This window comes from Dromiciops gliroides, chromosome 1 (genome assembly GCF_019393635.1).
Source record: "Dromiciops gliroides isolate mDroGli1 chromosome 1, mDroGli1.pri, whole genome shotgun sequence".
Lineage (NCBI taxonomy): Eukaryota > Metazoa > Chordata > Mammalia > Microbiotheria > Microbiotheriidae > Dromiciops > Dromiciops gliroides.
The window spans coordinates 67136069-67162889 of NC_057861.1; the positions used below are offsets into that span (position 1 = coordinate 67136069).

At 44.1% G+C, this 26821-nt stretch overlaps 1 protein-coding gene across 1 annotated transcript; it reads right to left on the reverse strand.

The window, feature by feature from the left end:
• Positions 1 to 175: 175 nt before the first annotated feature.
• On the reverse strand, positions 176 to 26821 carry LONP1 (lon peptidase 1, mitochondrial). The gene is given in 26 exon segments (XM_043980216.1): positions 176 to 539; positions 1370 to 1534; positions 1643 to 1851; positions 2509 to 2674; positions 3084 to 3224; positions 4255 to 4371; positions 4491 to 4613; positions 5575 to 5662; positions 8186 to 8364; positions 9427 to 9564; positions 14139 to 14363; positions 16276 to 16282; positions 16730 to 16794; positions 16796 to 16807; positions 18431 to 18560; positions 19704 to 19749; positions 19752 to 19764; positions 20367 to 20529; positions 20531 to 20568; positions 20570 to 20600; positions 22557 to 22676; positions 23455 to 23486; positions 23488 to 23544; positions 26332 to 26618; positions 26621 to 26650; positions 26653 to 26821. Coding segments are annotated over 26 exon segments (2913 nt in total). The 5' UTR covers positions 26819 to 26821; the 3' UTR covers positions 176 to 374.

A 26821-nucleotide genomic window follows, 5' to 3' on the forward strand; every position in this document is an offset into this window, starting at 1 on the left:
CCCCAAAAAAAACTTGGAGGCAGGAAACATGGAACAGGCTCTGATCTTCATTTTGGGGGGTTTCTCTAAGAAAGATAGCTCAATTTGCTACTGGGTATTTTTGATGGGTGTGGGCCCCCAATATCTGTCTGGTGATTGAAGTTGTTTTATTAAAAAAAAGATGGCCAGATGCCAGTATTGGAAATGATTTTTATCATAAATATGTTTTCGAGCATAACAGACCTTTAAATTAAATTATTCTCTAAACTATGTGTATGAAACCACCATGAATGTGCTGCCTAGCAGCATCACTGATCCTTGAAGCTTCTGTCCACGATGCCAACCTCTGGAATTTGTTTGGCTGAAGCTCCCCTACTCCCTTACAGTCTGAAAGTTCATCGTTCCACAGTTTCCTCCTGGGGAAAGACGATGTTAAAGACCTCACTGTAGTGTTCCACAAAATGTGTTTCCAGACCTTCAGTGATGAAGCTTGCAAGGTCATAATAGTCCTTCTTGTTCTCTGCCGGGAGGATGACACAGGTGACCCCTGCTCTTTTGGCCTACAAGGATAATAAACAAAATCGGGAATAAGGCTCTGAGAGTACCTAGCAGAACCCACCCAGGTCAACTCAAGGCACCAAACAAGAAGATGCAGAGGGCTTTGAATGGACATCATTCTCTGAAGTAGTGGGGAACCAGTAAAGGCTTCTGAGCAGGAAAGAGTGTGACTAGTTGGAGGGCTGCTCTAGGGAGGGTACTGACACTGTCTTCTCATCTTTCCCCAAATACCTTGGCATAATAAGGTATGGGGAAATAATACAATCAACAAAAACTCAAATGAGCATTGGGTTAAAAAACTGAGTTCTAACCCTACCACTAACACATGATTTCCTAAGGTTTAAGGCCAAGAACTGATTTCTTGTTCTAAGCACATTAGGTGCTTTAAAAGTATTGAATTAGGGGCAGCTAGGTGGCACAGTGGATAAAGCACCGGCCCTGGATTCAGGAGTTCCTGAGTTCAAATCCGGCCTCAGACACTTGACACTTACTAGCTGTGTGACCCTGGGCAAGTCACTTAACCCCATTGCCCCGTAAAAAAAAAAATAAAAAAAAAGTATTGAATTAAATCAACTTTCAGGGGGCCTCAATTGACAGATCTGTTAAATGGGGATGTTACTGCCTGCCAAAAGGCAGACTGGGTCAGGTGACTTCAGAGAAATAATGCACAATGGTTCCCCTTTCTATGGAGCTTTTAAAAGCCTTGATTCACAATCCCACTGTGAGGCAGGTAGTATAAGTAACATGGCTCATGTTATAGGGTTAGAGAAAGAGGGTAAAAAAAAAAGTTGGAACCAGAACTTGGGTCTAGCATTCTTTCTCAAGCACTTACTGCAATGGTTTTCTCCTTAATGCCTCCCACAGGAAGGATCTTGCCAGTGAGGGACACCTCCCCTGTCATGGCCACATTCTGTCGAATAGACTGGTTCATGGCCAAGGAGAGCAGCGCAGTGACAATGGTGCAGCCTGCACTGGGACCATCTTTGGGGGTCGCACCCTGTGAAGAAGAGGACAGGGTTTGTCCAGAGTTGGCTCACTGTGGGGATAAGACAGGCTTTAGGTGTTCGAGGACAGGAAGAGGTGGTGGTGGTAGGTGTATGCTTACCTCAGGCACATGTAAGTGGATGTGTGAGGTCAGCAGGAAGTCATTGGATGGGTTCTTTTGCATTAAGAATGCCCGGGCAAATGTGTATGCAATCTTGGCACTTTCTTTCATGACTTCCCCCAGCTGACCTGTCACTTCTAGGCTCCCATCTTTGTTGTCTTTTTCCTTGGGGCGCCGAGGCGAGGTTTCAATGAACAAGGTAGAGCCTCCTGAGGTAGAGAAAGAGACCATTTGGCCAGGTTCAGCAGCTGAGTACTGCTAGTTATGACCAGGGAGACAGGTCACCCCTGGCTGCACTAGGGGCATTCAAAGGTTGCCTACTGAAGTTTGATTTTGGACTTGACCTGTGTAATTCAAAAGGACAGGAAAAACTCCCAGCAAGCCAACTTCCTCCAGGAGTTTAGAACCATTCTAGCTGCCCAGGTCTTTGCGCCTGCCACACCTGGTCTGCTCTTCTTGCCTTCTGAGTAAGCAGTGCTCATCATCATATCAAACCCTTCCTCTGGCCCACAAATTCCAGGTAACCCAGACCATGTGCTTCGTAAACAGGCTGTGCTCTCTTGCCTCTCCCTTCTTATGTTGTTCCTCAGCCTCCAACAGTTGTGATCCTCACCTCCCTACTTCAATTCCTACGCATCTTTTAAGGTCCAACTCATACCATCTCCTACAGAAAGGCTTCCCTGATTTACCCCTCCCACTTCCGGTTTCACACCAGCTCTTTTCATCTGTAACAATTATGATATATACTATAATCAGTTGTGTCTTAGCCCCCCCTTGTACCTAAAGGCTTCCACTTCTACTTCATAAACAGCTGGCATGTCACAGAGGACCATTACCCATCAGCTCCACCTCTTTCCCTATCTTACCCATGGCTGTCCATGCCAGACCCATGACCACGCCTGGTGGTGTCACATCATACATGCGCTCCACAGTGAAGATGGGCTTCCCTACAAAGTCCTGGAGGTTCTCGGGTGTTATTTCCACAGACTCCATCTCCCCACTGACTAGCTTGTAGGCAGATTTTCTGAACATCTAGGGGAAAGGACAAGGAGGAAGAATTTCACCAGTTAGTCTGAAACAAATGTTGGATTGGGGGGCGGGGAGATATTGAGGAGGTCTGACCAGGTTAGTCATATGTTCAAGAATCTTATTGGGCCTCCTGCCCCTGACCAAAGGGGGGGGGGAAAAGCCAACTCTTCTGCCTTTCTAACCCCCTCCCGCCTCCAACCTGTGCTCTAGTGCTCTCACGTGGGCGGTTCCTCCATACTAGAATGTTCAGATCATTTCCCTTCTCTGGCCATTCTGTCCAGGGGTTCGCTCCAGGCCCCCCCCAGTGAGGCCTTTCCTGACCCTGCAGGTGTTACCTCCCTGTCTGAGATGAGCCTGGCACACAGTAAGGGCCTCATCAATGCTGGCTGAATCAAACCACCTCACGGCTCACCTTCTCCACTTGCTTCTGCAGGTTTCGGACACCACTCTCCCGGCAATACTGCTTGATAAGAAGGGTCAACACGTCTGATGAGACTTTGGTCTTGCTTTCATCCAGACCACAAAGGATTCGGGCCTGAGGAACCAGGTAACGCTGAAAGGAAAACCAACTCATAAATTCAATGTGTGTGTGGCAGGGGAACAAAAGGGAAAAAGCCTTCCACCTCTTATATCTTCTCTCCCATTTCAATGAACATTATGAGTTGGAATCCCCTCTATGCTGGTATCTGACAAGTGGCCAGTGCTGCCTTCTGGGTCACACACTCCAGGCCTGCTACTATCTAACTGGTGTTAGAGGGAGCAGTCTGGGGCCCAAGTCAAAAAGCTTAATGTCTCACATGGGAATGACATTTTTACATTTCTATAGTGCTTCAAACTCATAACAGCTCACGCTTCTACAGTTTTACTTTGTTCAGAACAAACTTGTGAGACAGTGCAAGTACTTCTATTTTACACATGACAAGACGGAAGCCACAGAGGTGAGGTGATTGGCCTAGGGCAACAGCTAGAAGGGAATAATGTGGAAACTCAAGCGCTGGTACTCGTCAGATTCAGGGCACTGTTGAGTACAATGCCAAAAATGAGTAAACAGCTAATCTTCAATACTTCAATACTCCTGGAAGGATCCTCTTGTTTCACTGATGCAGAATCCCAGAGCTGAGAATGGAACCTCAAAGGCTATCTAATCTAGCTTATCACCAAATAAATGAACCCCCTGGACAACATCCCTGGTAAGTGGTTGGTTGGAAGGTTTTCAATGAGGGTGAACTTGTAAACTTGTGAAACAGCTTGTCCCACTTCTTGCTAGCTCTAAGACAAATAACTAATACCCAGGAAGATACATAGGTGAGGAAAAGGATACCAAGGGATAGTGGTTAGATGAGGAAGAGGACCCTGAGAGGCAGCTTGGTGAAGTGGATAGTGATCCCAAAACCTCATGCATTTCCCCACCACAGAGTATTTAGAGGAGAAACGAGGCAACTGTCATCTGGTAGGAGGTGGTACCCCTGGGAACTCCAGCAGCCTGACACCTGAGTCCCCAGGAAAAGGCTGGGGGGAAAAACAATAGTTCCCACATCAGGCTGGGCAGGAAACAAGATGGACAAAGGCTCAGAACTTCTCACCTCTGCAATGGCGAGTTTCTCCTGGGCCACATAGCCAGAGACGTTGATCATCTCCATTCTGTCTCTCAAGGGCTCGGGGATGGTTTCTATAACATTGGCTGTGCAGATGAACAGAACCTGGAGAAAGCCAGACACATGAGGCAGATGATAGCCTGCACTAACCTAAGCATAGCCATGGGTCTATCAGGATTCAGTGGCCTGCAGCCCACCGACAAATAAATAAGATAAATCCATACCTTGGACAGATCCACTGGCACATCTAGATAGTGGTCCAGGAAGTTGGAATTTTGCTCTGGATCCAGAAGCTCAAGCAATGCAGAAGAGGGGTCTCCCTGGTAGCCCCGCCCGATCTTATCCACCTGTAGCACATTGTGGAAGATCTAGTTGGTACCCTTTCTCCACATCTGGGAAGCAGAGCCTAGGATTTAGAACTGAAAGGAATACAGAATATCTAGGCCAAACCCCTCCATAGAGATGAAGACCCTGAAACTCAGACAGCTTATGGGGCTTGCCCAAGGTGACCAAGTTAAGTGCTAGAGCCTAACTCCATCCAACCAGTATTCCCACTGCTTGCCTATTTCTCCCCTGCATCCTACCATCTTCTTTGGCAATTACACACAGGGGTTTAAACCAGCTGCCTTCACTCTAACTGTAACAAGGCAGAAAAGCAGTCCAACAGCTCAGAGACTCCTGGGTTGTCAGTGCCATTTCTGTTTTAGAATTGGGATACTCTGAGCCTAGGGAGGTACCCAGGCTGGCCTGTCGCTGAGGAATGCACCTCTGGGTTGCCATACCGACCCTATTCCCTTGTGTAACAGCAACAGGGGGAAATCTCTCCATTAACTGTGCCAGCCTGGCACATGAGCCAGACCTGGGGCTCATCTGAAGACCAAGGCTTCTAGGGCAACCTTTTGGCTCTAAGTTATAACCCTTCTTATAACTTGACTTGCCACATGACCTCTACCCCAGAGCTAACCAGCTACTGAGGTCCCTATTACAAGAGGTGTTTGAGGAAAGGCTGCCCAACCTGCAGATAGGAGCTCTTAGGAAATGATGGGGGTTCCTTTTCCATGGCCCTAGAAAGTGTCACAGTTGTCTATTAGTGAGGGACAACAGGGCCTCAGAATCCGACCACAATCATTGGTGGTGAGGTAAGCACTCCAATTTTCACAGGCTCTGCCTAAGTTACTAAGCTGAACCGAGTGGCAAATGCATCCCCTCGGCACCTGGATATTTTCACAGAGCAAACACAAGTACTCTAAGCAGGCTCCCCAGATGGGATAGAACAAATGCTTTGAAAGGGGGGGACAGACACATAACCTCATCGATTAGAATTAGGGGGTTTTCCGTCTTCGTTTTTTTCAGACACTGGATGATCTTTCCCGGCATGGCCCCAACATATGTCCTCCTGGAGAAGAGAAGCCATAGCAGCTTTACAATTTAAACAAAAGTTTGTTAAACTGACCTGAAGTTCTGGGGGACATCAGGGAAATGGGTGAAGAGGAGCTCAACTATGTGTCTCTTTTTAAACATTTCAAAGGACAATATGTAAAGTAGGTCAAAATAAATGTTTCCAATAGATTCAGTTAACTCCTTAGCTGTTATAGTTCTGTACGGATACTGAGTATGCCTGAAGATAAGCTTAAGTTTGTGGCCCTATGCCACTGTCTTGGAGAGCTAGCCTCAGGGTAGCAGAAAGAAGTGGAATCAGGAGCCCCAAGTTTAAATCCTGGCTCCCAAATTAGTGTACATGGGCAAATTCTTTACCCTTCCTTTACCCCTGTTTCTGTATTTCCTAACTCAGGGACTTGGAACAGAAGAGTGCTTGGTAAATCTCAAAGCCTCTAAATACATGAAATGGTTGACAATCATAGTAATAATGAAATCTTTTAAAATATAGCTGTGTCAGGGGCAGCTAGGTGGCACAATGGATGAAACACTGGCCCTGGATTCAGGAGGACCTGAGTTCAAATACAGCCTCAGACACTTGACACATACTAGCTTGTGTGACCCTGGGCAAGTCACTTAACCCTCATTGCCCAGAGCAAAACAAACAACAAAAAATATTTATTTTATATCTATATCTATATCTGTATTTATATCTATATGTATCTCTCTCTATCTGTGTCTACCACAGGACTCTCCACCAGAGGACTTTACAATTTTTGGATGGTAGTTCACAGAGGATTTAATCAACTCTCACCCAAAGGTAGCAGGACGTAAGCCAAATATCTCTTATGTAAATGTACCTTTAACATACAATATCCCATTTCCCTCCAAAGAATTCTGCAAGATCAGCACGAAGGATATGGTTATCTCCATTTTATAGAGAAGAACGAGGCTTCAGATTTTCTAAATCCAGGATCCCTTCCCCTACTCAACAAGGCTCTAATCCACGCACTGCCAAATTTAGAACTAAATCCACTCCTATTCCAGATGGGATATAGTTAGACAAAGTTAAACAGGGAACAGTTACAAAGTGGGACATATCCCATTAAGGGACAAGGCAAAGTAGTTCTCAGTGTTCAGTGTTTTCAAGGACTTTGCCCCAGTCACCTCATGGATCAGTTGGGTAATTTCATCAGAGTTTTTCCTCCACATCCTCTCCAAAAGCCATCTAATCAAACCAAACGCCTTGTTTCTTTTATCATAAAACAAGACAAGTCAGGACAAGCCTGACCACCAGCCACAACACATTCTCTCAACTCCCCTTTCAGTCACTTTGGGAACAAAGAATGCCAGAGTTGGAAGGGACTTGAAGAATCCACCTAGTTCAAAGGTTCTTAGTCTTCTTTGTGCCGTGTGGCCCCAACTCTCCTTTGGTAGTCTGAAGCCTAGGGATTCTCAGACCACCCAATGTTTTTAAAGGCATAAATTACAAAAGAAATCAATTACATTGAAATATGTCATAATCAATATTTTTTTTGTTTTGTTTTTTTAGTGAGGCAATTGGGATTAAGTGACTTGCCCAGGGTCACACAGCTAGTAAGTGTCAAGCATCTGAGGCTGGATTTGAACTCAGGTCCTCCTGAATCCAGGGCCAGTTCTACATCCACTGTACCACCTAGCTGCCCCGATAGTTAAGAACTCCTGATCTAATGCAAGCTTCTCATTTTACTGATACGACTCCCTAAGACTGACCTTCTCTTTGCCAATGCCTGGCTCCAGAATGCCAGGAAGGTCCTCATTAAAGTCAAGGTTCAGTGCTCCAAATTCTACTGAACTATCCTTTGCTCCTACAAAACTAGTTGTCCCTTAAGAGCAGACTTTTACATCAAGACCACAGGTTTAGAAACAGACAGGACTTGAAACATTCTCTTCAAATCTTCCCTAAGGTACAGCATGCTGGGAATCTGAACTCCTAACTTCTGCCTGCAAACCCAGTGATCTTCCCATTGTATCACACTGCCTCTTCTCCATCCTTATCTGGGCTGCACAACACAGGACTAGGCACCCAAGGTGGGCTCTCAACAAGCAAACTATAACACTTGGCAATGACTGGTGTTGTGCAAGTGGGCTGCACATAAGTCCTAATGCCATCTGCATGAAGGTCACTGAGGCAAGGAATAAGGAACTCTTCACTGAGCTTCTATTTCCCCAACCCAGTGGTAGGTGTTTTTGGGGACATAGGAGACAAGACTGACCTTGGACCTTTCTGTGCCTCAGTTTCCTCATCTAAACGATCAAAGTCAAACAAGAAAGATGACACCTCTGAGGTCTAAATCTCCCGAAAGCCTCAGCAAATTAAGACACTGCCATATCGAATTCAATCCTAACTGTACCCAGCAGACCACAAGTATCATATTCAGAGGTGGGGAAGAACAAGGAAGGCCTGAAGTAGAACATGAACTAAGCCTTGGAGAGATAAAACAGTTCCAACAAAGCTATGTCTTCTCAGTGCCCTCACAGAACTCAAGCTTGAGGGACTTACCTGTGTCCCTTGATTTCTGCCACATCGGTCATGCCTCCAACACTGAACCGGAAATATTCTCTATTCAAAGCTCTTGCAATGGAGCGAGCAATGCTTGTCTTGCCCACTCCTGGAGGACCGTAGAAACAAAGGATCTTCCCTTGTGTTGATCCTCGGAGTTGGCTCACAGCAATAAATTCCTTAACACAGGAAGGAAGTATTATGGGTCAGGAATACTCAAACTTATACACACTACAACTAGCACCCCATCTTCCAAGACTGAAGTTATGGTATAGAGCCTGTGAATTTTGCTTAGGGTCAAATGTAACAGAAAGTACCCTGATTGCTTGACTCTCACACTCCCTCCAGGATACTTTTCATGATACTCATTCCCCTAAATTTTAGCACCTATAGCATGCAAAACAACATTTAATCATATCTTATACTAACTTGTTTTCTATTTTATATTCTTAGCATCTAGCACATTACTTGGTACGTGGTAGGCACTTAATAAATGCTTATTAGTTAAATCAGATCGAATGTTATTGAGATATTTGTAAAAAGTGCTTAGCACAGTGCCTAGCATACAAGAGATGCTATATAAATGCTTATTGCCTTTCTTTCACCTTATTAGTTAATGGATTCTATTGGTTTGACCACAGGAGAGGACAGTGGGACTCTCACCACCCTTAATATGAACATTTTGTTGTTTTATTAAGGCAGCTCAATGAGGTGCCTCAATGAGGTGACTCAATGAGTTTGCAGTCCACTAAGATGGCCAGATTTTTTGTTAGAGAACTCATCGCACCACACCCTCCCCAATTCTGCAGTGTAGTTTACATGTATCTCTTTTAATTTTCCATCTTCTGAGATTCCACCCCAACAACACATTAGTTAACCCTTCTGGATTAGTGTCAAATAAAATAAGCAAGTCAGCTGTTCTGTCATCCAAGTCCCTGATGATAACGTCTCAGACACTCTGATGATGGCCTCCCTCCAACCCAATGATAACAAACACTTCTTTGGGTCTAATTACTCAATCAGTTATTTATCCACTTAACTGTACTATCACCTTGTCCTCAAGGATGGGCATGAGAGACTATGTTAAATGTTTTGCTGAAATCCAGGTATACTAAGTCTATGTCCCTCTCCTGAGTTTAGTAACCCTGTTAAAAAAAAGAGAAGGAAATCAAGGCTCTAAAACTGGAGTCTGGGTGGGTGTTACAGTAGGAGGCTGCAGAGTGCAGAAAAGAGGGGCTTACTAAGATGCGTTTCTTGACATCCTCCATGCCATAATGATCTTCCTCCAGAACTTCCTTGGCTCGGACCAGATCCAGATTCTCATCGCTATGTTTCCCCCATGGTATGGAAGTCAACCAGTCCAAGTAATTCGGGTGACACTGATAATACACAAATCCAACAAATTAACTTTGACTTAACTGAAGAGTCTTAACCAAAGCTGTCGAACACTAAACTCTCCTCTGGGGCCCCCAATATCAACATTTTCAAGTGGAGCCCTATCCAGATTAAAATAAAATTAGGAAATACTTAGCAAAATAAATAAAAACACAATAGAACACAATACTATTGTCTTATTCCAAAGCACTATACAGCCTGCAGGTGTTTTCAATTTGAGTTTGACACCACTGGTCTAAACCATCCTCAGTGGTTCAATCAAACTGGCCTTCTTGCTGTTTTTTCCACAAATGACCTTTCATTTCCTGTCTCCCTGTGTTTACACAGGCTGTTCCCCATGCCTGGAATGCCCTCTCCCCTTACCTTTTAGTGTCTCACAATCCCTGGGTTTCCTTCAAAGGTTTCCTTCAAGCTTCAAAGTGCTACTCCTAAAAGAGGCCTTTCCCAATCCATTCCCACCTTCACTCCCCCAAGCAAAAATCTGGTCTTTTGATTTGCTTTTTGTTTGCCCTTAGGTGGGCATGTATTGTTTCTCTTGGTAACCTGTAGGTTCTTGGAGGACAGATATTGCCTCGAATTCCCTGTGTCTCCAGTACAGCATGTGGCACCATGGCAGCTATGTAATAAAAGCTTGCTGACTGTTAGGATGAGAATGGAAGGGATTAGTTGTCTATGACTTCCTCATAGGATGCAATACCTTTGGGTCAGAGTATGGGCTATTGCTGGGCTAGGATTTCGAATGGGCTGAGGGTCTGGGCAATTCTGCTTGTAGGCCAAGGGTAGTACACTTGGGCTTGATGTATGGAGAAACTTCCTAACAATTAGAAAAGTGCCAATCTCTTGTTCAAAAAGCTTCGGGGGCTCCCTATTGTCTCTAGGATGAAAATATCTCTCCCGCATCTTGGGGACTAGGGGTGCAGCGCCCCTACAATCTGGAAAATCTGCCTAAAATGTTTTTGGCCCTCCCTTCAGACCAGAGAAGTCTGAATTTTTTTTCTTTTATGGGGTGTTTATTTGGGTTGTAAAATTTGGGGTTTTATACCATACCACATATTTTATGCATTTCTGAGTTTCTAAACTTTTTCTGTGTCATCTGCAAAACTCTCCCCAAATGTCCACTTAACTTCTCATGCCGCCCCATGATATAGTGAAACCTTGATGGGGAAAGCCACGATGTGGAAAGGATAGCTGGTATTTAAATCCCTTTCCAGTCTGGTTCCACTGTCTTCCAAACTGACCAGGCATTACTCATTGCCTCACACCCTTTGTGCTTCAGACACATGACATATCTCCCAGCTTCGTGCCATCCCTTATGCCTGGAATGCCTCCGAATCTCAGAATCCCCAGCTCCTTTCAGGGTTCAGCTTAAGGCACACCTACACAAGGCCCTTCTCAATTTGTTCCTATAGCTGCCAGTGTCCCATGGATCCCAGAAATGACTCATTTGTGTTTCCCCAGAGTAAAATGTTAATAAGCTTCTTAGGAAAGAGAGAGGTCTATTTTTTGTCTCAGTATCCCTAGCACAATGCCCTGGCACACAAAAAGCTCTCGTATTAAATTAGTTATCAAATCCTTCCAAATCTATCTGCAACATCTCTCAAATCTATGCTTTTCAATTCCTTCTGCTACTTCCAGGGAAAGAGGAAGAGCTGGGACAAGACAATAGCTTTTCAGCAGGTATTCCTACCTCTACTCTTCTCTCAATGCAATTTAGCCATCATATTACTTAATGCCAGAAGAGCACCTAATTGTATACCTTCAGAATATTGCCTCTTATGTAGGGCTCTGGTCATGTCACTCCCAAGTTAAAAACATTTCAACAGCTCTTTAATTTTTTTTTTTGGGGGGGGGGGGGACGGGCAATGAGGGTTAAGTGACTTTCCCAGGGTCACACAGCTAGTAAGTGTCACGTGTCTGAGGCGGATTTGAACTTGGCTCCTCATGGCCAGTGCTCTACCGCTGCACCACCTGGCTGTCCTAGCCCTTTCGTTGTAACAAATAAATGCCAACCCTTTTCTGGGCACTAATATGCTTCACAAATAAGCAGTGACCCTCCTACTCCAGCCTCTTCTCCTATCATACTCCCCAATTCCTGCTGGCAAATGGGGCTATTTTCTTTTCCCTGAAAATAGCCTGTTACTTTCTCAGTCCCGTACTGTGTGTGTTCATCCTGCCCCTTATACCTGTAACATCCTCTCAGCTAGGAAGCAAGATGGTGATCTGAAAGGCCTACATTAGGAGAGACAAGCTTGAGAGCTGCTTATGAAGAAGACAGTTTCAGGAGAGGAGGGGCTCAAGAAAGGACTGTAAAATGATAAAATGAGAAACAGCTATCTCAGGCTGTTGGCTAGTTTAGTTGTGGAGAGAGCATGGGGAGGGGAGGGGAGGGTGGGAGAGAGAGAGAGCATGGGGAGGGGGAGAGAGAGAACATGGGGGGGAGGAGAGAGAGAGAGAGAGAAAGGGAGGAAAGGAGGGAGATGGCAAAGAGGAACAGAGAAGCAAATGATTTCTGCAAAAGCTGAAGGCAATGAGAGCAGAAACGGCTTGTGTAATTAAGGGAAGACTGGAGGGGTTGGCAACTTCCCCAAGCTGCATATCAAGTCCTGACATACACTAGCCCAACTTCTCTATTCCTCCTAGAGGTGGAATGGGAGCCAGGAGCAGGTCACTAGGGCAGGCTTCTCTAAGGGCCTCAAGGCAATTGGCAGCACACAATCTACCCCAGGGGCACTAACATCTATGTCAATTTTAGACCATGTTCCTCAAAGCAGAGGTATCACTCATTTGCTAAGTTCTCTCCCTCTGCTGAATTAGCTAATCATCTCTTGAAGGCATTTCTAATTCTCACATTCTCTAAGAGGAGGTTTTATTTTTAAGGGGGTCAAGGAGTATAAAATAGGGGAAGGGGACAGAAGTCTCAAGAGCTATATGCAAAGCCCAAGTCATTCAAATATCTTTATTAGAGCAGGGGTTCTTAACCCGGGGTCCATGAACTTATTTTAAAAAATATTTTGCTACCTGTATTTTGATATTTTAGTTTCCTTCCTAAGTCTATGCATTATAAAATGTTATTCTGAGAAGGGGTCCAAAGGTTTCACTAGATTGTCAAAAGGGTTCAAGGCACAAAAAAGGTAAAGAACCCTTGCCTTGGGGGCAGCTAGGTGGCGCAGTGGATAAAGCACTGGCCCTGGATTCAGGAGGGCCTGAGTTCAAATCCAGCCTCAGACACTCGACACATACTAGCTGTGTGACCCTGAGCAAGTCACTTAACCCCAAATGCCTCACCAAAAACATACAAAAAACAAATATAAGAACCCTTGCCTTGAAGGGCACCTGTTTCAAGTACACATAAATCACAACTATAATGCCTTCTCCCTGACCACCTCTGATCACAGAGTGCTCATTACTATAGAGGTTGCCCAAACCTATTTTTGGACATGTGTGCCGCTAAAATGGATAATCTTTTTTTGTTGCGCTAGCTCGGGCCCTGATCTAGGCTTTAGGAGAGTGAGCTCAGCTGTTCAATAAATGCACAGTGACTGGGGAGGGGAGAGTGAGGGGGCAGATACGCTTGCGTTCTGGTAGCAGCAGCTAGTTCACTCAGTTCAAGTTCACCTCTTGGATGCGCTGATGTTTTTCTGATACATAGTTTTCCTCAGAGATCTAGTCCCTGAATAAAGAGAAGTCCACCATACTGTGATGGGAAACAATGTTACCTAGGTTACTAAGTTCCTTGAGGGACTGTGCCTATCTTTGCATCTTCCCCAGAACCCAACAAAATAACGAAGATAACCACCATCTGTACTGGAGTTCCTGAAAGTTCTTTTGGAGAAGGGGCAGGGCCAGGGAGCAGATGTATTACTATCCTGACTGATTATTGCTCAATTGCTGTGGCCTTGGACACTTCTGGAGAATTCCCTCAAAATTCCTAATAAGGTAACAGATGCCCTGGGGCTCTGATTTAGTTGGACATTTTGCTTACGATAAGGTCATATTTCTCCCAACAAGGTAGAAGTCAATATGATTAGCATTGAAGCATGACGCACTATGCTGTAAGAAGGCCTTGAAATTTCACAGGAGATAACAGACTTCTTTGTTGTCTCCCCAAGGGCAGCGTACAAAGGACATACAAATTCAACTCTCGGCAATCCCAGATCAGAAGGCTAGAATTACTTCCCTATTACCAGGCTTTGGGATTGGCACCTCTGGTCATGAGGAAGATTCTAGTATCCCCAACCTCTTGGATTTTGAGATCCATGTTCTAGACTCACCTATTAGCAACGCCCAGGAGAGGCTGTGACTGAAGTTTTACCAAACGATTCCCAAAGACAGGAGAAATTCACCAGACCCTGCTGCCACCACGTGTATAAATGGATACAATTCCCAGGTTAATTCCAGATTGCCTTTGATGTCACATTATGTTCGTTTGCTTTACTCAGACTACTATCTATATGGAGAGTTCATCTCCCTCAGCTAAACTTCTAGGCTCCAGATACTGGCTACAAATGGATCGTCTCCCCACCCTCCTGGAATTATCAGACCCACGGTTGTCAGCTACTAACTTGAACTCTGAGGAATGATTGTCCAACAAGCCCAATTTGCTCAGCTCCTCATCAATCACATCCATGACGTGCTTGGGAACAGTGAGTTCTTTTAAACGTTCTCGGAATTTCTCCTCAATGGCATCTTTGTCTTCTTTCTCCAGGCCCAGTTCTTTCTTGATAATTTTTAGCTGCTCTTGCAGAAGGTACTTGCGGTGAGTTTGCTTGATCTTCTCCTCTACCTAGAACAGGCAACAGCTGACCTCTATGTGACATGGCAGGTGGGCATGAGATTCAGATAGGGCATGCAGCCATCATGAACTCCTTTCAGAGTTAACACAATACATACTAGCACAAATACACATGCCAGAAATTGGCACAAAATCACTCCTTCCAGCTGTGTCCCTTTGAAAGGTTTCCAACACTGCACCTGACTAACAGATGTTCACTGATAGCTCTTTGGATCTAGCTCAGCATGTCCACTGGCCACTGAGGGCTCCAGAGAAAATCTGAAAGATACAGTTCTTAGATCTCTTTAGGGAAACCAAGCAATATTTCCTTATTAGAGAATGTTCCTCAGATTCTAACTCTCCATTATTTTCCCGTTCTATTGTCAGAAAAGAGAAGATTGCTAGCCAGCACCATCTGAAGACACATCTCCACCTTGGCTTTTACCAAGAGCTAGCAGACAATGTATGAGACAATAATACAACTAGCACATGCCTATATCACCAATGTAGCCAAAGCTCTGATAGCTTTTTGACTTCAAATGTTGCGATTACGACCCCTTTAAACACTTTTTTCTCTGTACTCTCTCCCTCTTGCCCACTGTCTCTGAAATGTCTTCCTCTGATATCTTATCCTGGCATCAATGACCCTGGACTCTTGAAGGCCACGTGGCAAGTCCTAGTGGGTTATAAATTGCCAGCATGGTGAAGAACAGTGTGGCTCTCATTATCCAAAGGCCAGTTTAGCTTAGATTGAAGAGCTCATTACCAGAAATTTGGCCACAGCAGCTCAAATCCAATTTACTGATAGGATGTCCACCCTGATAAAGCCACAGCTCTTTGGAAGTAGCTAAGGAAAGGCACAGGTGTCATTAATCTCTCAAGGTGCCAGCAATTTGAAAAGCACCCTTTTTCTTCTTTGTATTCCCAGTCCAGTATCTAAGTTTAGGGAAGAGACGGCTAAAGCAGGAGAAGAGGAATACAAATGGCTATCAGAAAGCTATGGGTATATGGAGAGATATGTGTTAAAGAGACCAGACAGAACTGGAGTAAACTGAGCTTCTCTTCTCACTTGACATTTGGGCTTTGGAAGCTTTGGGGAAGAAGAGCTGCAGTGTGGCCAAGTTTGCTGTCACGGGGCCAGTCACCCCAATTGGTGGGACCTTTCTCTCTGAAAAAATCCCAGCTTTTCAAAGTGCACTCTTTCCTTGGGATTCCCCTCCAGACTTTGCTTGTTTCCGTTCTGAAGGCCAGAGAGGCCTTCAGGGAATAAGTCAAGAATGTAAAACATTCCTATCCAGAGGAATACACTCAATACACGACACACTCATTACAACCAAGGTGCTTCTCCTGCCCCCTTTCCTTTCCTCACATACTCATTTGCTTGAATGCCATGTTTAGGAGCAACACCACCTCCTCTCCAGTCCATCCTCCAAAAGCTGCCACAGAGACATTCCTGAGGCACAGGTTTTATATGTCCTCTGATTAACAATTTCCCCACCCCCCACCCCTGCTACTTCTCCTGCTTCTAGGACCAAAGAGAAATGCTTTAACCTCCCTTTCCAGACTTCTTATTCCTGCTTCATACACACTTCATTCTAGCCAAACTAGCTAGTCTTTTAGTAATCCTCCATATTCCATCTCCCAGCCTTTGCACAAGCAGTGCCATGTTTGAAATGCATTCCCTCCATACATCTGCCTCAAGATGCATAGCTTCTTTCAAAAATGAGTTCAAGTGCTACTACCTCCTACGTGAGGCCTTTATAAATACATGTGTGTACTTATTTGTATAGAATATAAGTTCCTCAAGGGCAGAGACTTTCTTTTTTTCCTTCTGCATCCCCAGCACTTAGCCCGTGGTCCGTTTGGTAGGTGCTTAAAAATGCCTGTTGCTTTATTTCTCTGGATCTTCTTCCTAATCATGAACATCTCTTCTTGTGACCTTACTTGAATGTGAGCTCCATGAGAACAGAGGCTGTCTCATGTAATCTCTGAATCCCCACCCCCAAACCCGGCATGTGATCTGTACAAAGCACCACCCTCACTACACCTCTATTCAAGTGATTCAATCTTAATTAACTGAGACAATACATCTGTCTCTTTGTTACTCTTTTTACTAGATATTAAAGGGCAAATCTTGAGCTCAAGTTCCTCATCTATAAAACAGGAATATTTATTTGGGCATGTTTGTAAAGAACATATTTGGCACAATTAAAAATGCTATAGAAATGAGGTTATTTTTCAGAATTTTAGAAATATCTTCATTTTAATCTATTCCAAAGAGGGCCAATAGAGAGGTGAGCCTTATTTGCAGAAGTCCCCTGGCCTCCCTCCAAAATTATTTCTCAAGGACAGGTTCTAGAAAGGCCTTACCTCCCGACCCAGCCGCTTGCTGCAGGTTGCTCAGCTCAAATTCCTTCTTGAGGAGAGAGAGGGCTTTGTAGAGGCCGCTTTGGAATCTGTCAAGAAGGAGCAAAAAATCAAATCAACCTTCATGTATAGCAAGTAAAAGCAGAGGGAATGATAAAACCTTCCCTATTCCAGGATAGGAAAACTAAAATTACCACATAGTTCCCAGTGTGGTATGCTGGCTCCCAGTGTAGAGGCTCCTTATCATGGTGAGGGAGGCTTCTTGGCCACTGGGAACCTAACCAGACTGGGAAGTGCCTAGTGGGTCAGAAATGGCATCTTGTCCTCTATCCCCCCCATCACTGAGGACCTAGTCAAGTCTTGACTCATTTCAGGAGCTCCCTCTCCTCCAGAGCAATCCCAAATCATGAGCTTAGCAGGGAAGCTTTTGTTGGGAGGGGGGTGGGGGTGGGGGAGAAGGGCGGGAAAGAATGAAGAGGCTAAGAAATATAGTGGAAAGAGCACTAGGGTTCCAGCTTGAGTCCTAGCATATGACTACTTAACCTCCCACAATCTCAGTTTCCTCATCTACAAAACGGGGTTTGACAATACCCACTTATCTCTATCACTGGGTTAGTGTGGAAAAAAAATGCTTTGTCACGTGGGTTATTTCTATAATCATTAGCAGTAATAGACTAAGTTGAGTAGAACCAAAAGATAAAATGTAGTAGTGAAAATGCAATCACAATCTCAGAGCTGGCAGGGACTCAAAAGGAATCTAGTCTAATCCATACCTGAGTAAGAATCTCCAACAGGTGATTCTCTAGTCTGAGGGACTCTAACACTCTCCTGAGGCAGCCCATTCGGTTTCTGACTTGCTCTAATAGTGTTAAGGTTCTTTTCCCAGGGCAGTCTAAAATGGCCTTTCCACCCCCCCCCCCCCCCCCCCCCGCAATTTCTTGGCTTTCGTCATAGGAGGATAAATGGCAGAGGGATAGGATTTAAATTTCTTCTTAATGTAATAGGGACAAATGCAAATCTCTACACTTGGGTTGAAGAAAAATCAAGAGCACAGACATAGTATGGGAGCACAAGGGGATGGGGGAAGGTACTGCCAAACAACAGATCTTGTGGAAAAGACTTGGAGTTGCCTCCACGAGTAACCAGTTATCAACTAATACCCTTCTCCTCCAAACAGACCAAGGACCTGCAATGTCATCAGGGTGACTGCCTTGGAGGGAGGGGGGTTGGGGGTCGCAGGAAAGGGGGAATGAGCACTGGTCAATGACGTTTTCAAGGGGACTCATGCTTCATACAAGACTTGGACCATGTAATCTGAGGTTGCTAGAATTCAGATCTAAAATGTGTCCCAGTAAGCTGCTTATCTGCTTCTCCAATTGTTTTACATATGAGTCTTATGTGTCCCCATCCCCCACCAAGAGCAGGAGCTCCTGGAGGTCAGGGTCTGAGTCTCAGACTTCTTGGTATTCACCCCCTGCCCTCTGCCCATCCCAAAACTTAGCACATAGTAGGTGTTCTCAGTACTTAACCTGTTCTTTATATTGAGCTGAACCACAAACATCACAAGTATAAAACCATGATATAGATGACCTCTATAGGGGGCCCTTCATATCTAGAATGAGGAAATTAATCTTATTTGCTTCAGTAGGCAAACATGCCCTATAGAAGGGTAGACAAGGCCAAGCATTGAGCTTTTCAGAGACCAAACTCACATTTGTTTCTTCCAGAACATCCTGTAGCTCATGAGACTCGGCTCCTGTCAGTGCTGCTCCCATGTCACTCAAGTAGATGGGATTATCCACCACTCTTTGCCCAGCCTGCATCATCTGAAGCACAGACTCTCTAAAAGGAATAAGCAGAATTTAGATCCAAATGTCTGTACCAGCAGGAAGTTATTTTCAGTACTTGAGACTGTCTCAAGAACAATAAAGCAAAAGCATTTATTAATTGCCTACTGTGTGCCAGGCACTGTGTTAAGTAGTAGGAATACAAAAAGCACAAAGAGCTTACTTACATTCTGACAGGGAAGACAATGTATATAAATCAGAATACATAAGATAAATACAGAGCGATGGAAGGTAACTGTAGAAACTCAAATACACAGCTGGTCTCTAAGGATCTTCCGGTTTGTTCCCATGTGGCACCTTATTTCCTCATTCAAGACTGGTCTTATTTTCATTCTAGTCCAATTTCATGTGTATAAAAATGTTAAGATGGGACGTTTCCAGTGTCATTTGCCCCATCCCTGCCCGATCTACTGGCCTCTTTGGCTTCTGGTCAGGCTGAATAGGATGATAATGAAATAATAAGAAAGCAACCCCACAATGACATATCCCGAACTATGTTGGCCTTTAATACTGGGTCCTGCTCCAGAGAAGTCGAACTATTAAGCCTTCATTTCTTACATTAATATATTTCAAAGGTTCTAATTACAGTGTGGCAACCACTGCCACGTAGAAAACAACTTCTGCTGTTCTTGAGTAAACGATCTTAGCTGCTCGGGCCAAACAAACATCAACGGCTGGTAACTCACCATAGTGAGCTTTCAATTTCTAATGCCTCAAAACCTACCACAGTTCACCACTGAACCTGTGGCACTTTACTGGCATCATCTTTGGGAAACTAAGGTTATTTGCTTTCCAGCAAGAGGCAGAAGACTTTAGTAGAGGAATCCCACACTACTATGGGACTGCCTTATAAGAGAAATAAGGACAAGATTCAGCCATCCTAGGGCCAGCCCTTCAGCCAGGACCACTACTTAGCATTTGGTCTCTCATATTATGAACTTTTTCATTAGAAAAGAACTCTGAAAGTCACCCTTCAGGAAGTTGGATCCTCAATAAAGCCACAGAAGTTAAAATCCCAACCCAAACAATCACACTTGTGGAGGCCGCACTGGTATAGGTTACAGGTGGTAAAGAGGCTGGCAACACTGAGGTGAGAAAGTTAATAAAAATGAAATGAGAAAGGGCCTAAGTAACATACCGATAGAGGGGATTCCAAAGCAATGATATCCGAATTGTCTTCACATTTCTGCAGTGAGGGCCTGTGAAAGAAAACATCCTAGATCAGCGTCTGAAGTTAAATTATCCTCCCAGGGGAGAGCAGTTTCCTACTCTGGAAGGAGTTGTTTCACACCATGCCCCGATATCCCACTGCTTAGGCCTAATGCACATAACTTGACTGAGAACATGAGGCAGATTTCCTGAATGTTGTTAGCAAGGGGGGCACAACAACTTAAAATGCAAAATCAAAATATCTGCTTTCAGGGCAGCTAGGTGGCTCAGTGGAATAGAGCACCGGCCCTGGAGTCAGAGTACCTGAGTTCAAATCCGGCCTCAGACACTAACACTTACTAGCTGTGTGACCCTGGCAAGTCCACTTAACCCCAATTGCCTCACTAAAAAACAAAACAAAAACAAACAAACAAAAATCTGCTGACTAAGAACTTCATATGCAGCTAAATTATATTTCAGGTAAAAAAAACCCCACCACTTTTAATCAAAGTCATAAATGTAATTTAATCCACAATAGTAGATCTGGAAGAACTACTCTTAGTAGTACTACATTGAAGGCTATTTTGACTACCACGTGTGAGACTACCTGGGGCACAAAGAAAGATGCAAGAGAGATGGGGCCCTGACTTACTTTCACTTCTTCAGTGACCTGGAAGTCCTCATGGACTACATTTTCCACTTCTAACCATGAGTACTTCATCCGGAGAACTGGGGGGGCAGGTTCTATCACACTCCACCACTTGTCCTTGGCACCTTGTTCTTCCTCACTTCCTTCTTGGCTCGCGTAGGTTTTCTCTTCGTTTTTGTTTATTTTCTAGTTCCAGTTCCTCAGTGCTCCACGTCTAGTTGTTTGTTTATTCGAATCCTGTAAAGAAGTGTAGTACCACAGAGATTTGTCAGGTCAATATCCAAACCATTTAAATCACATTTGTACCAGAAAAGGTTCCCATTTTCTCCTCTCTGGAGATGAAACTGTCAAGGATTCTCTGCTGAATTTTCTGAATCCTACTACACAGCATGCAGAAGCTACATGGAACCTAATTATGGTTACAGGTGCCCTCACTAGGATGAGAGGTTTCAAAAATAACAAATGCTGCATAATTTGGCTACAACTGCAAAAAAGGTACAAATTTAGAGAAAACAGGACCTATAGAGAGGCATGGAGACAAGGTAATCTCATTCTCTTCTATGCCCTTCTTTGTGGCCCTAGGCCATCCAGTCCCTGGGAACTAACACTCATTTGAGATGTGTGAGGAATGAGTTATTCCAAATGTCATTATTAGCCAGGTATGTGAAGGGCTATACCACCTTAATAAAGTAATTTGCTCAACTGAGTTGCATGAGAACAAGGACTGTCTTTCAATTATCTTTATTTTCATGCTACCAAGGCACAGTGCCCTACACATAGAAGGTCCTAATAAAAGGGTAGTGAATCTTGATTTTTGAGCACTTATCAACAGATGACAATAAACCACCATTTTATTAAACATTATTATTTATACTCAGCAAGGTTCTAAAAGTAGTGGGAGGGGCAGCCAGGTGGCAAAGTGGATAAAGCACCAGCCCTGGATTCAGGAGGACCTGAGTTCAAATCTGGTCTCAGACACTTGACACTTACTAGCTGTGTGACCTTGGGAAAGTCACTTAACCTCCATTGCCTTGCCCCCCCTCCCCAAAAAGTAGTGGGAAATGAAGTTATGGTAACACACAGTCCCCATTCTTAAGGAGCTCTTAGTCCAGGAGAGAAATCACCAATAGACATAAGTATAATCAACAATATAAAAGTGCATTTCGGTGTCACTAAAAAATAACATCTGAAGGCTGAGGGAGGAAGAGTCAGAGAAGACTTCATGGAGGGAATTCAACTTGACTAAAGCATAAAAGTCTATCTGAAGGAGTCATACAAAATAAGGACAGAAAGGTAGAATGGGACCATGTTGGGAAGGGCCTCGAATGGCAGAAAAAGATATATGACCTTTTTAGGTCTTGAGCCACTCAAGATTTTTAAGCAGAGGAATTACAAGACCAGGTCTATATAAAAGAAAGATTCTTCTGACAGTGGATCACAGGACAGTTTAGTAGAAGGGGAGAGTGGAAGCTATGCAAAATTTCAGGCATGAAATAATGAGGGTCTGGTCTAGCATGATGGAGTGGGAAAAGAGAAGTGAGAAAGGAGTGATGTTGTGGTGACAGAATCATTAGGCAATAAACTTTTATTAAGTGCCTACGATATGAGGATACAAGATGCCAAAAGATATTCTTCCTTCAAAAAACTCACAATCTAATAAAGGAGACAACAAGGCACATGCATGTACAAACAAAGCTATATATAGGATAAATGGGGAAATAATAGAGGAAAGGGACTAGGGTTAAGAGGGGTGGGAAAGACTTCCTGAAGGTGCAATTTTATAGTGGGGACTTAAAGGAAGCTAAGGAAGCCTGGTTGGATAAGGAGGAAGAGCATCCCAGGCAAGGGGGACAGCTAGAGAAATGCCTGCAGTCAAGACTTAGGATTCCTGTAACTGATTGTGTAGGTAAGGAAGAAAGAGTCAGAGATAACTCCAAGGTCACGTGGGTGAGTGGTGGTGTTAGAGAGAGATGTAGAAGAGCAGGCTTAGGAAGGAAAATGAGGAAAACAAAAATAATAACTCCTTCTCTTCCCCTTCTTCCTCTAGCTCTGTATGAAAAGAGTTAGACATATCAGACCACACCAGAAAAGATAGTAAAATTCTAGTGGTTACAGACAATCTGATCACAATTCTTAAGCCCTGATCACACACAATTTCTCTAGAATGAGTCAGCTAGTGCCTAACCCACGTACCTTCTGTGTCCCATGACTATCATACGCAACTTGTCCCCGAGGTCCTGCATTTCATGAATCTGGACAAAAGTTCCTGTGTGATAAATTTCATCCAGGTTCTCAACCACATCAGACTCATTGCTAGGGTGAAGGGAAAAAAATGGTTTCAGGGTACCCTTTCAATCTCTTATTCAGACTGTACAAGGAGGATCGACAAATCAGAATGATTAAAACAATGATTTTCTTTACTTACTAGTAAATGCTAAGAAAAGATTAAAACTAAAAAATTACATTTACCACATACCATTTTTAATTCTCTTGTGCCTGGGAGAACTTCCCATCTTAAAAGGGAACATAATCAATGTCCTATATGAACAAATAGCTGTCTGCTAAGTACTTGGCTCCTCCAAACACCCACCCTGACATAAATGCTACAAGGTGAAGGGACCAAGATGGAACTAGAATGTATGACTCCTGACTTCCCATGAAACATATGACTCAATCCTTTAGACTATGCCATTTTGCATTGCTATTGAAAGATCTTCTAATTAGTAATTTGAACTTTTCTCCCTCTTGAAATTATGACAAATGTAACTCTATTTGTACTATATTTTATAGCAATCCTATGAATGCTAATTTTTAAAATCTCCAAGTATTTTATTTTGAACTTTAAAAATTTATCCTGTTTGCCTTCTCCCCACCCCAACTACATGTGTTAATGAATCACCATGATTTACTGTATACCAAGAATCTGAAGAATTATGAATGATTGTGTTTTATGGCTATCATCTTATCCTGCCCATAGGTCGATTATTCGAAGGTCTTTTATACCGAGGGAGAACAGTCGACATAATAGTTGACATAAGAAGAGTTCTCCATTTCAGGGTAATTCTAAAGGAATTAATCAAATGCCACTTACTTGTCATCTCTCTTTAGAAAGACACCGGCATATTGGCTGGGCAAGGCGAACTTTCCTTCTTACTAGCTCAACCAACTTCTTATTTTTAACCTAGCATGACAATAACCTCAAGGTGAAATACAGGGACAGGTTTTCTAGCATCCTTTGATAGCATCCATAGCATTCATTATAGACTTAACAGGAAGAGGTACAATGTTAGCCAATAGTTTATCTCTTTATACTATCCTTGAAATATGTTCCAAAAAGGGAGAAAAATATTTTGCCTTTTTAAAAGAAAATTCAAAGGGGAAACAAGTTTTTGGTAAAACATAGAATATGGCTTATATGGAGCAAAATTTAAAAGGTTACATACCTAACCTTATTTTTTTCCTCTTTGAAATCAATGGAACGATGGCAGTTTTTTCCAAGATTTGCCTAAGCTATACTCTAAATTACTGCTGTTGTTGGTAGAGTGGCTCACTCTTGTTGAGGCCCCAGTAAACAAATGTTATGACTTCTTGTAGCTCTCTTATGAAAGAATGACTCGGAAGGGAAGTGCTTCTGCTTTTATGTACACCTTAATTTCTTTCAAGTTGGTATTATTTAGCAGAGCTGATTTTAATTATAATTCTGCCAAAGGAGGAAGAAGGGTCAGGGAGTTAGACATACTAGAAGGAGGGGGAGCAACACAAACATTCTTCACTCTAGAGTCAGGGGCCATGAAAAAAGCTGAGCTAAAAACTCAATAAATGATTTAAATAAATGGAGTTAATTCAGTTTTGTTAGCAAGTGGGAAGCTCTCTTTTCTGTTCTAATTCCTCCTCCCCTACTTTTTGCTCCTGTGCTAACTGAGGAGGGAGGTGGGGTCTTAGTTATGACCCCTTAACTCTCTAAGGCCTACAAACAGCTAGTGCTAGGGGAGGTTTGATAAACTATCATCATAAAGCTTTCTCTCCCTCTCCCAAAGAGCCATCCCTTATAAAAAATAGAGAGGATAAAACCAGTTCATCAAAACCAAGCAACACAACATTATAGGCTTTCCTTTCCTATTCTATACCAATATCCCCTATCTCTGCAAAGGGAGGTGATTTCTCACTTTCTCTATTGAAGTCATGCTTGTTTATAATTACACAACAAAACAACTTCCATTTCCATACTTTACATACTTATCTAACTTGTCAGGGGGGGTGTACAAGTATTATTTCAAGAGCTACAATTTCATCAGAGTGAACACACTCTTGCCATTTATGTAACTGCAACCCTTCTACAATTTTGTAGATGCTTTCGCCAGTTGAAGTGCTGGAAAAAATTCCTTTGGTGAGGAGTGCTACATACAATGCTACCAGGCCCCAAAGTAAAGCTTTTCCAGTTAGGTTGACTGAGCTTTCTAAGCTCACAACCCTCTCTAAGAGCCCAAACTCTTGCCACACAACAGAGTGGGCCAGATAAGAGAGCAGCCACCAGACTTGAACTAATAAGCTTCAAGCAGTAGAGCCAGAACTGGAATTCATGCCTTCTGTCTCCAAGTCCAGTGCTCTTTACCGCAAGTAAGCTTTGCATTCAGGGTGTTTATGACAGGGTCCTATCTGCTCCTCTTCCTGGGCTATAACTTGATCACCCAAAACCTGTAGTACCTTCCAGAGATTCTTGGGTCAAGATGGCTTAACTTGACTCAGGAGGAAGCAAAGCTGTCACGGTTTCTAGTGGTTAAACCAAAGGTATTAACAAAGATAGTGAGGCTCTGGAGTAATGATGTAAATAAAATATGGTGATTAGTCCAAAGAACAAATTTAGTGAATAGAAAATCAAAATGGGCACCCCATTTTGCAAGACTGTGCACAGCAAGAGCTGTGCAAGACAGATTGTGCAGGGGCTCATATTTGGGGGAAGAGATCCTTTATTGGGATAACTGGAGCAGGGAGAGCAAGGTCATTTATCAGTACATAAAGAGTAAAGGAAGAGTAAGAATTAGCTACTTGACAAGAATTTCTGCCATTTTGCTCAGCCTCCTCTCCTGAACCCTTATTGAACTTTTATTGACATTTTATTGAACAATTTTTCCTTCAGAGCTATCCTGGATGTTTATTTTAACCATATCCATCACGACTTGATGGGAATGGAAGAAAAAAAGTAAGAGAAATACATGCAACTTGCCTTAAGGTCCAAAGAGTACAGCACTGCTCCTGAAAGACTCCCATTAAACTAAGTTCCTCAAGGAGCAAGGGATCATCCCCTTACATATAACCAAAGAAAGTCAGAACTGGAAGGATCATTAGAGATCATATGATCATATGAAATCCTTCATTTGATACCAAGATACCTGAGGAAGAATAGTCATTTGTCCAAGGTCATAGGGCCAGCCAGTGACAGACCTGGGACCAAACTCCGAATTTTCTGACTTCTTATTCCGAGGAGTTTTGCAAGTATAGACCAACTTGCTTCTTTTACAAGTGTGGAAAGTGAAGGCAGTGAGAGAAGGGTCAGACTTCCTTGTGACAACCTGTGCCCTTTGTAGGAGTTTAGCTGGCTTGTGTGACCTTAGCAAGCCTTCTGCTGGTCTGGGTCCCTTTTCTCACAAGTACACTAAGTATGATTAGAGGCAGTTGAGAGATAGAGAAAAGAACACAGGATCTGGAGTTGGTACACCTGGGCGGAACTCCTAATTTTGCAACTACCATGTCTTTGGGAAAGTGGCTTTCCTTTCCTATTCTGGTATGTTTCCCCATCTTTAAAGGAGGGGGTTGGCCTAGATATTAACAGTCAGCATTTAACAGTACTGTAAGGGTGTGCGAGGGGCGATTTGCAAATGTTATCCTCCAAATGGGCAAAAGAGACCTAGGCTCCGAGGGGGTGGCCTGGCTCGGGAGGAGGGTGGGGTGGGCCGGGCGGGCCGCTCACCTCGATGATCTTAATGAAACGGGGGGAACACGGGGTTGCGGGTGACAGCGATGAGCGCAGATGCGGGAAGACGTCCGGGATCATCATGGGCGTGAGCGCGGTCATGACCGGGCCCTCCGAGCCTCCACCCCCGGGGGCCCCGCTGGATCCAGCCCCCGTCTTCGGAGCCGCCCTCGGGGGCTGTCGTCGCCGCCCATAGGCGCCGCTGCCTCGGCTGCTGGCCTCGTCCCATAGCCCCCGCCACGCGCTCGCGTCCCGTGCTATTGGCCCATGGCCCGGCCGCCGGTCCACAGAGCCCAGGCCGGCGCCGCGCTGCTCGCAGCGGCCGCAGTAGCGCGGCCGGGCCACGCGCAGGCCCCGCCCGCGGGGCCCCCGTCCCCCGAAGGCCGGCTAGCCGAGGAGGCCGCGGCACCGGCGCCAGCACGAGGCGCCTCGCGGCTCCCCACAGGCGCACGTAGCCAGCGCTCGCCGCCATGGCCCACCTCATTCT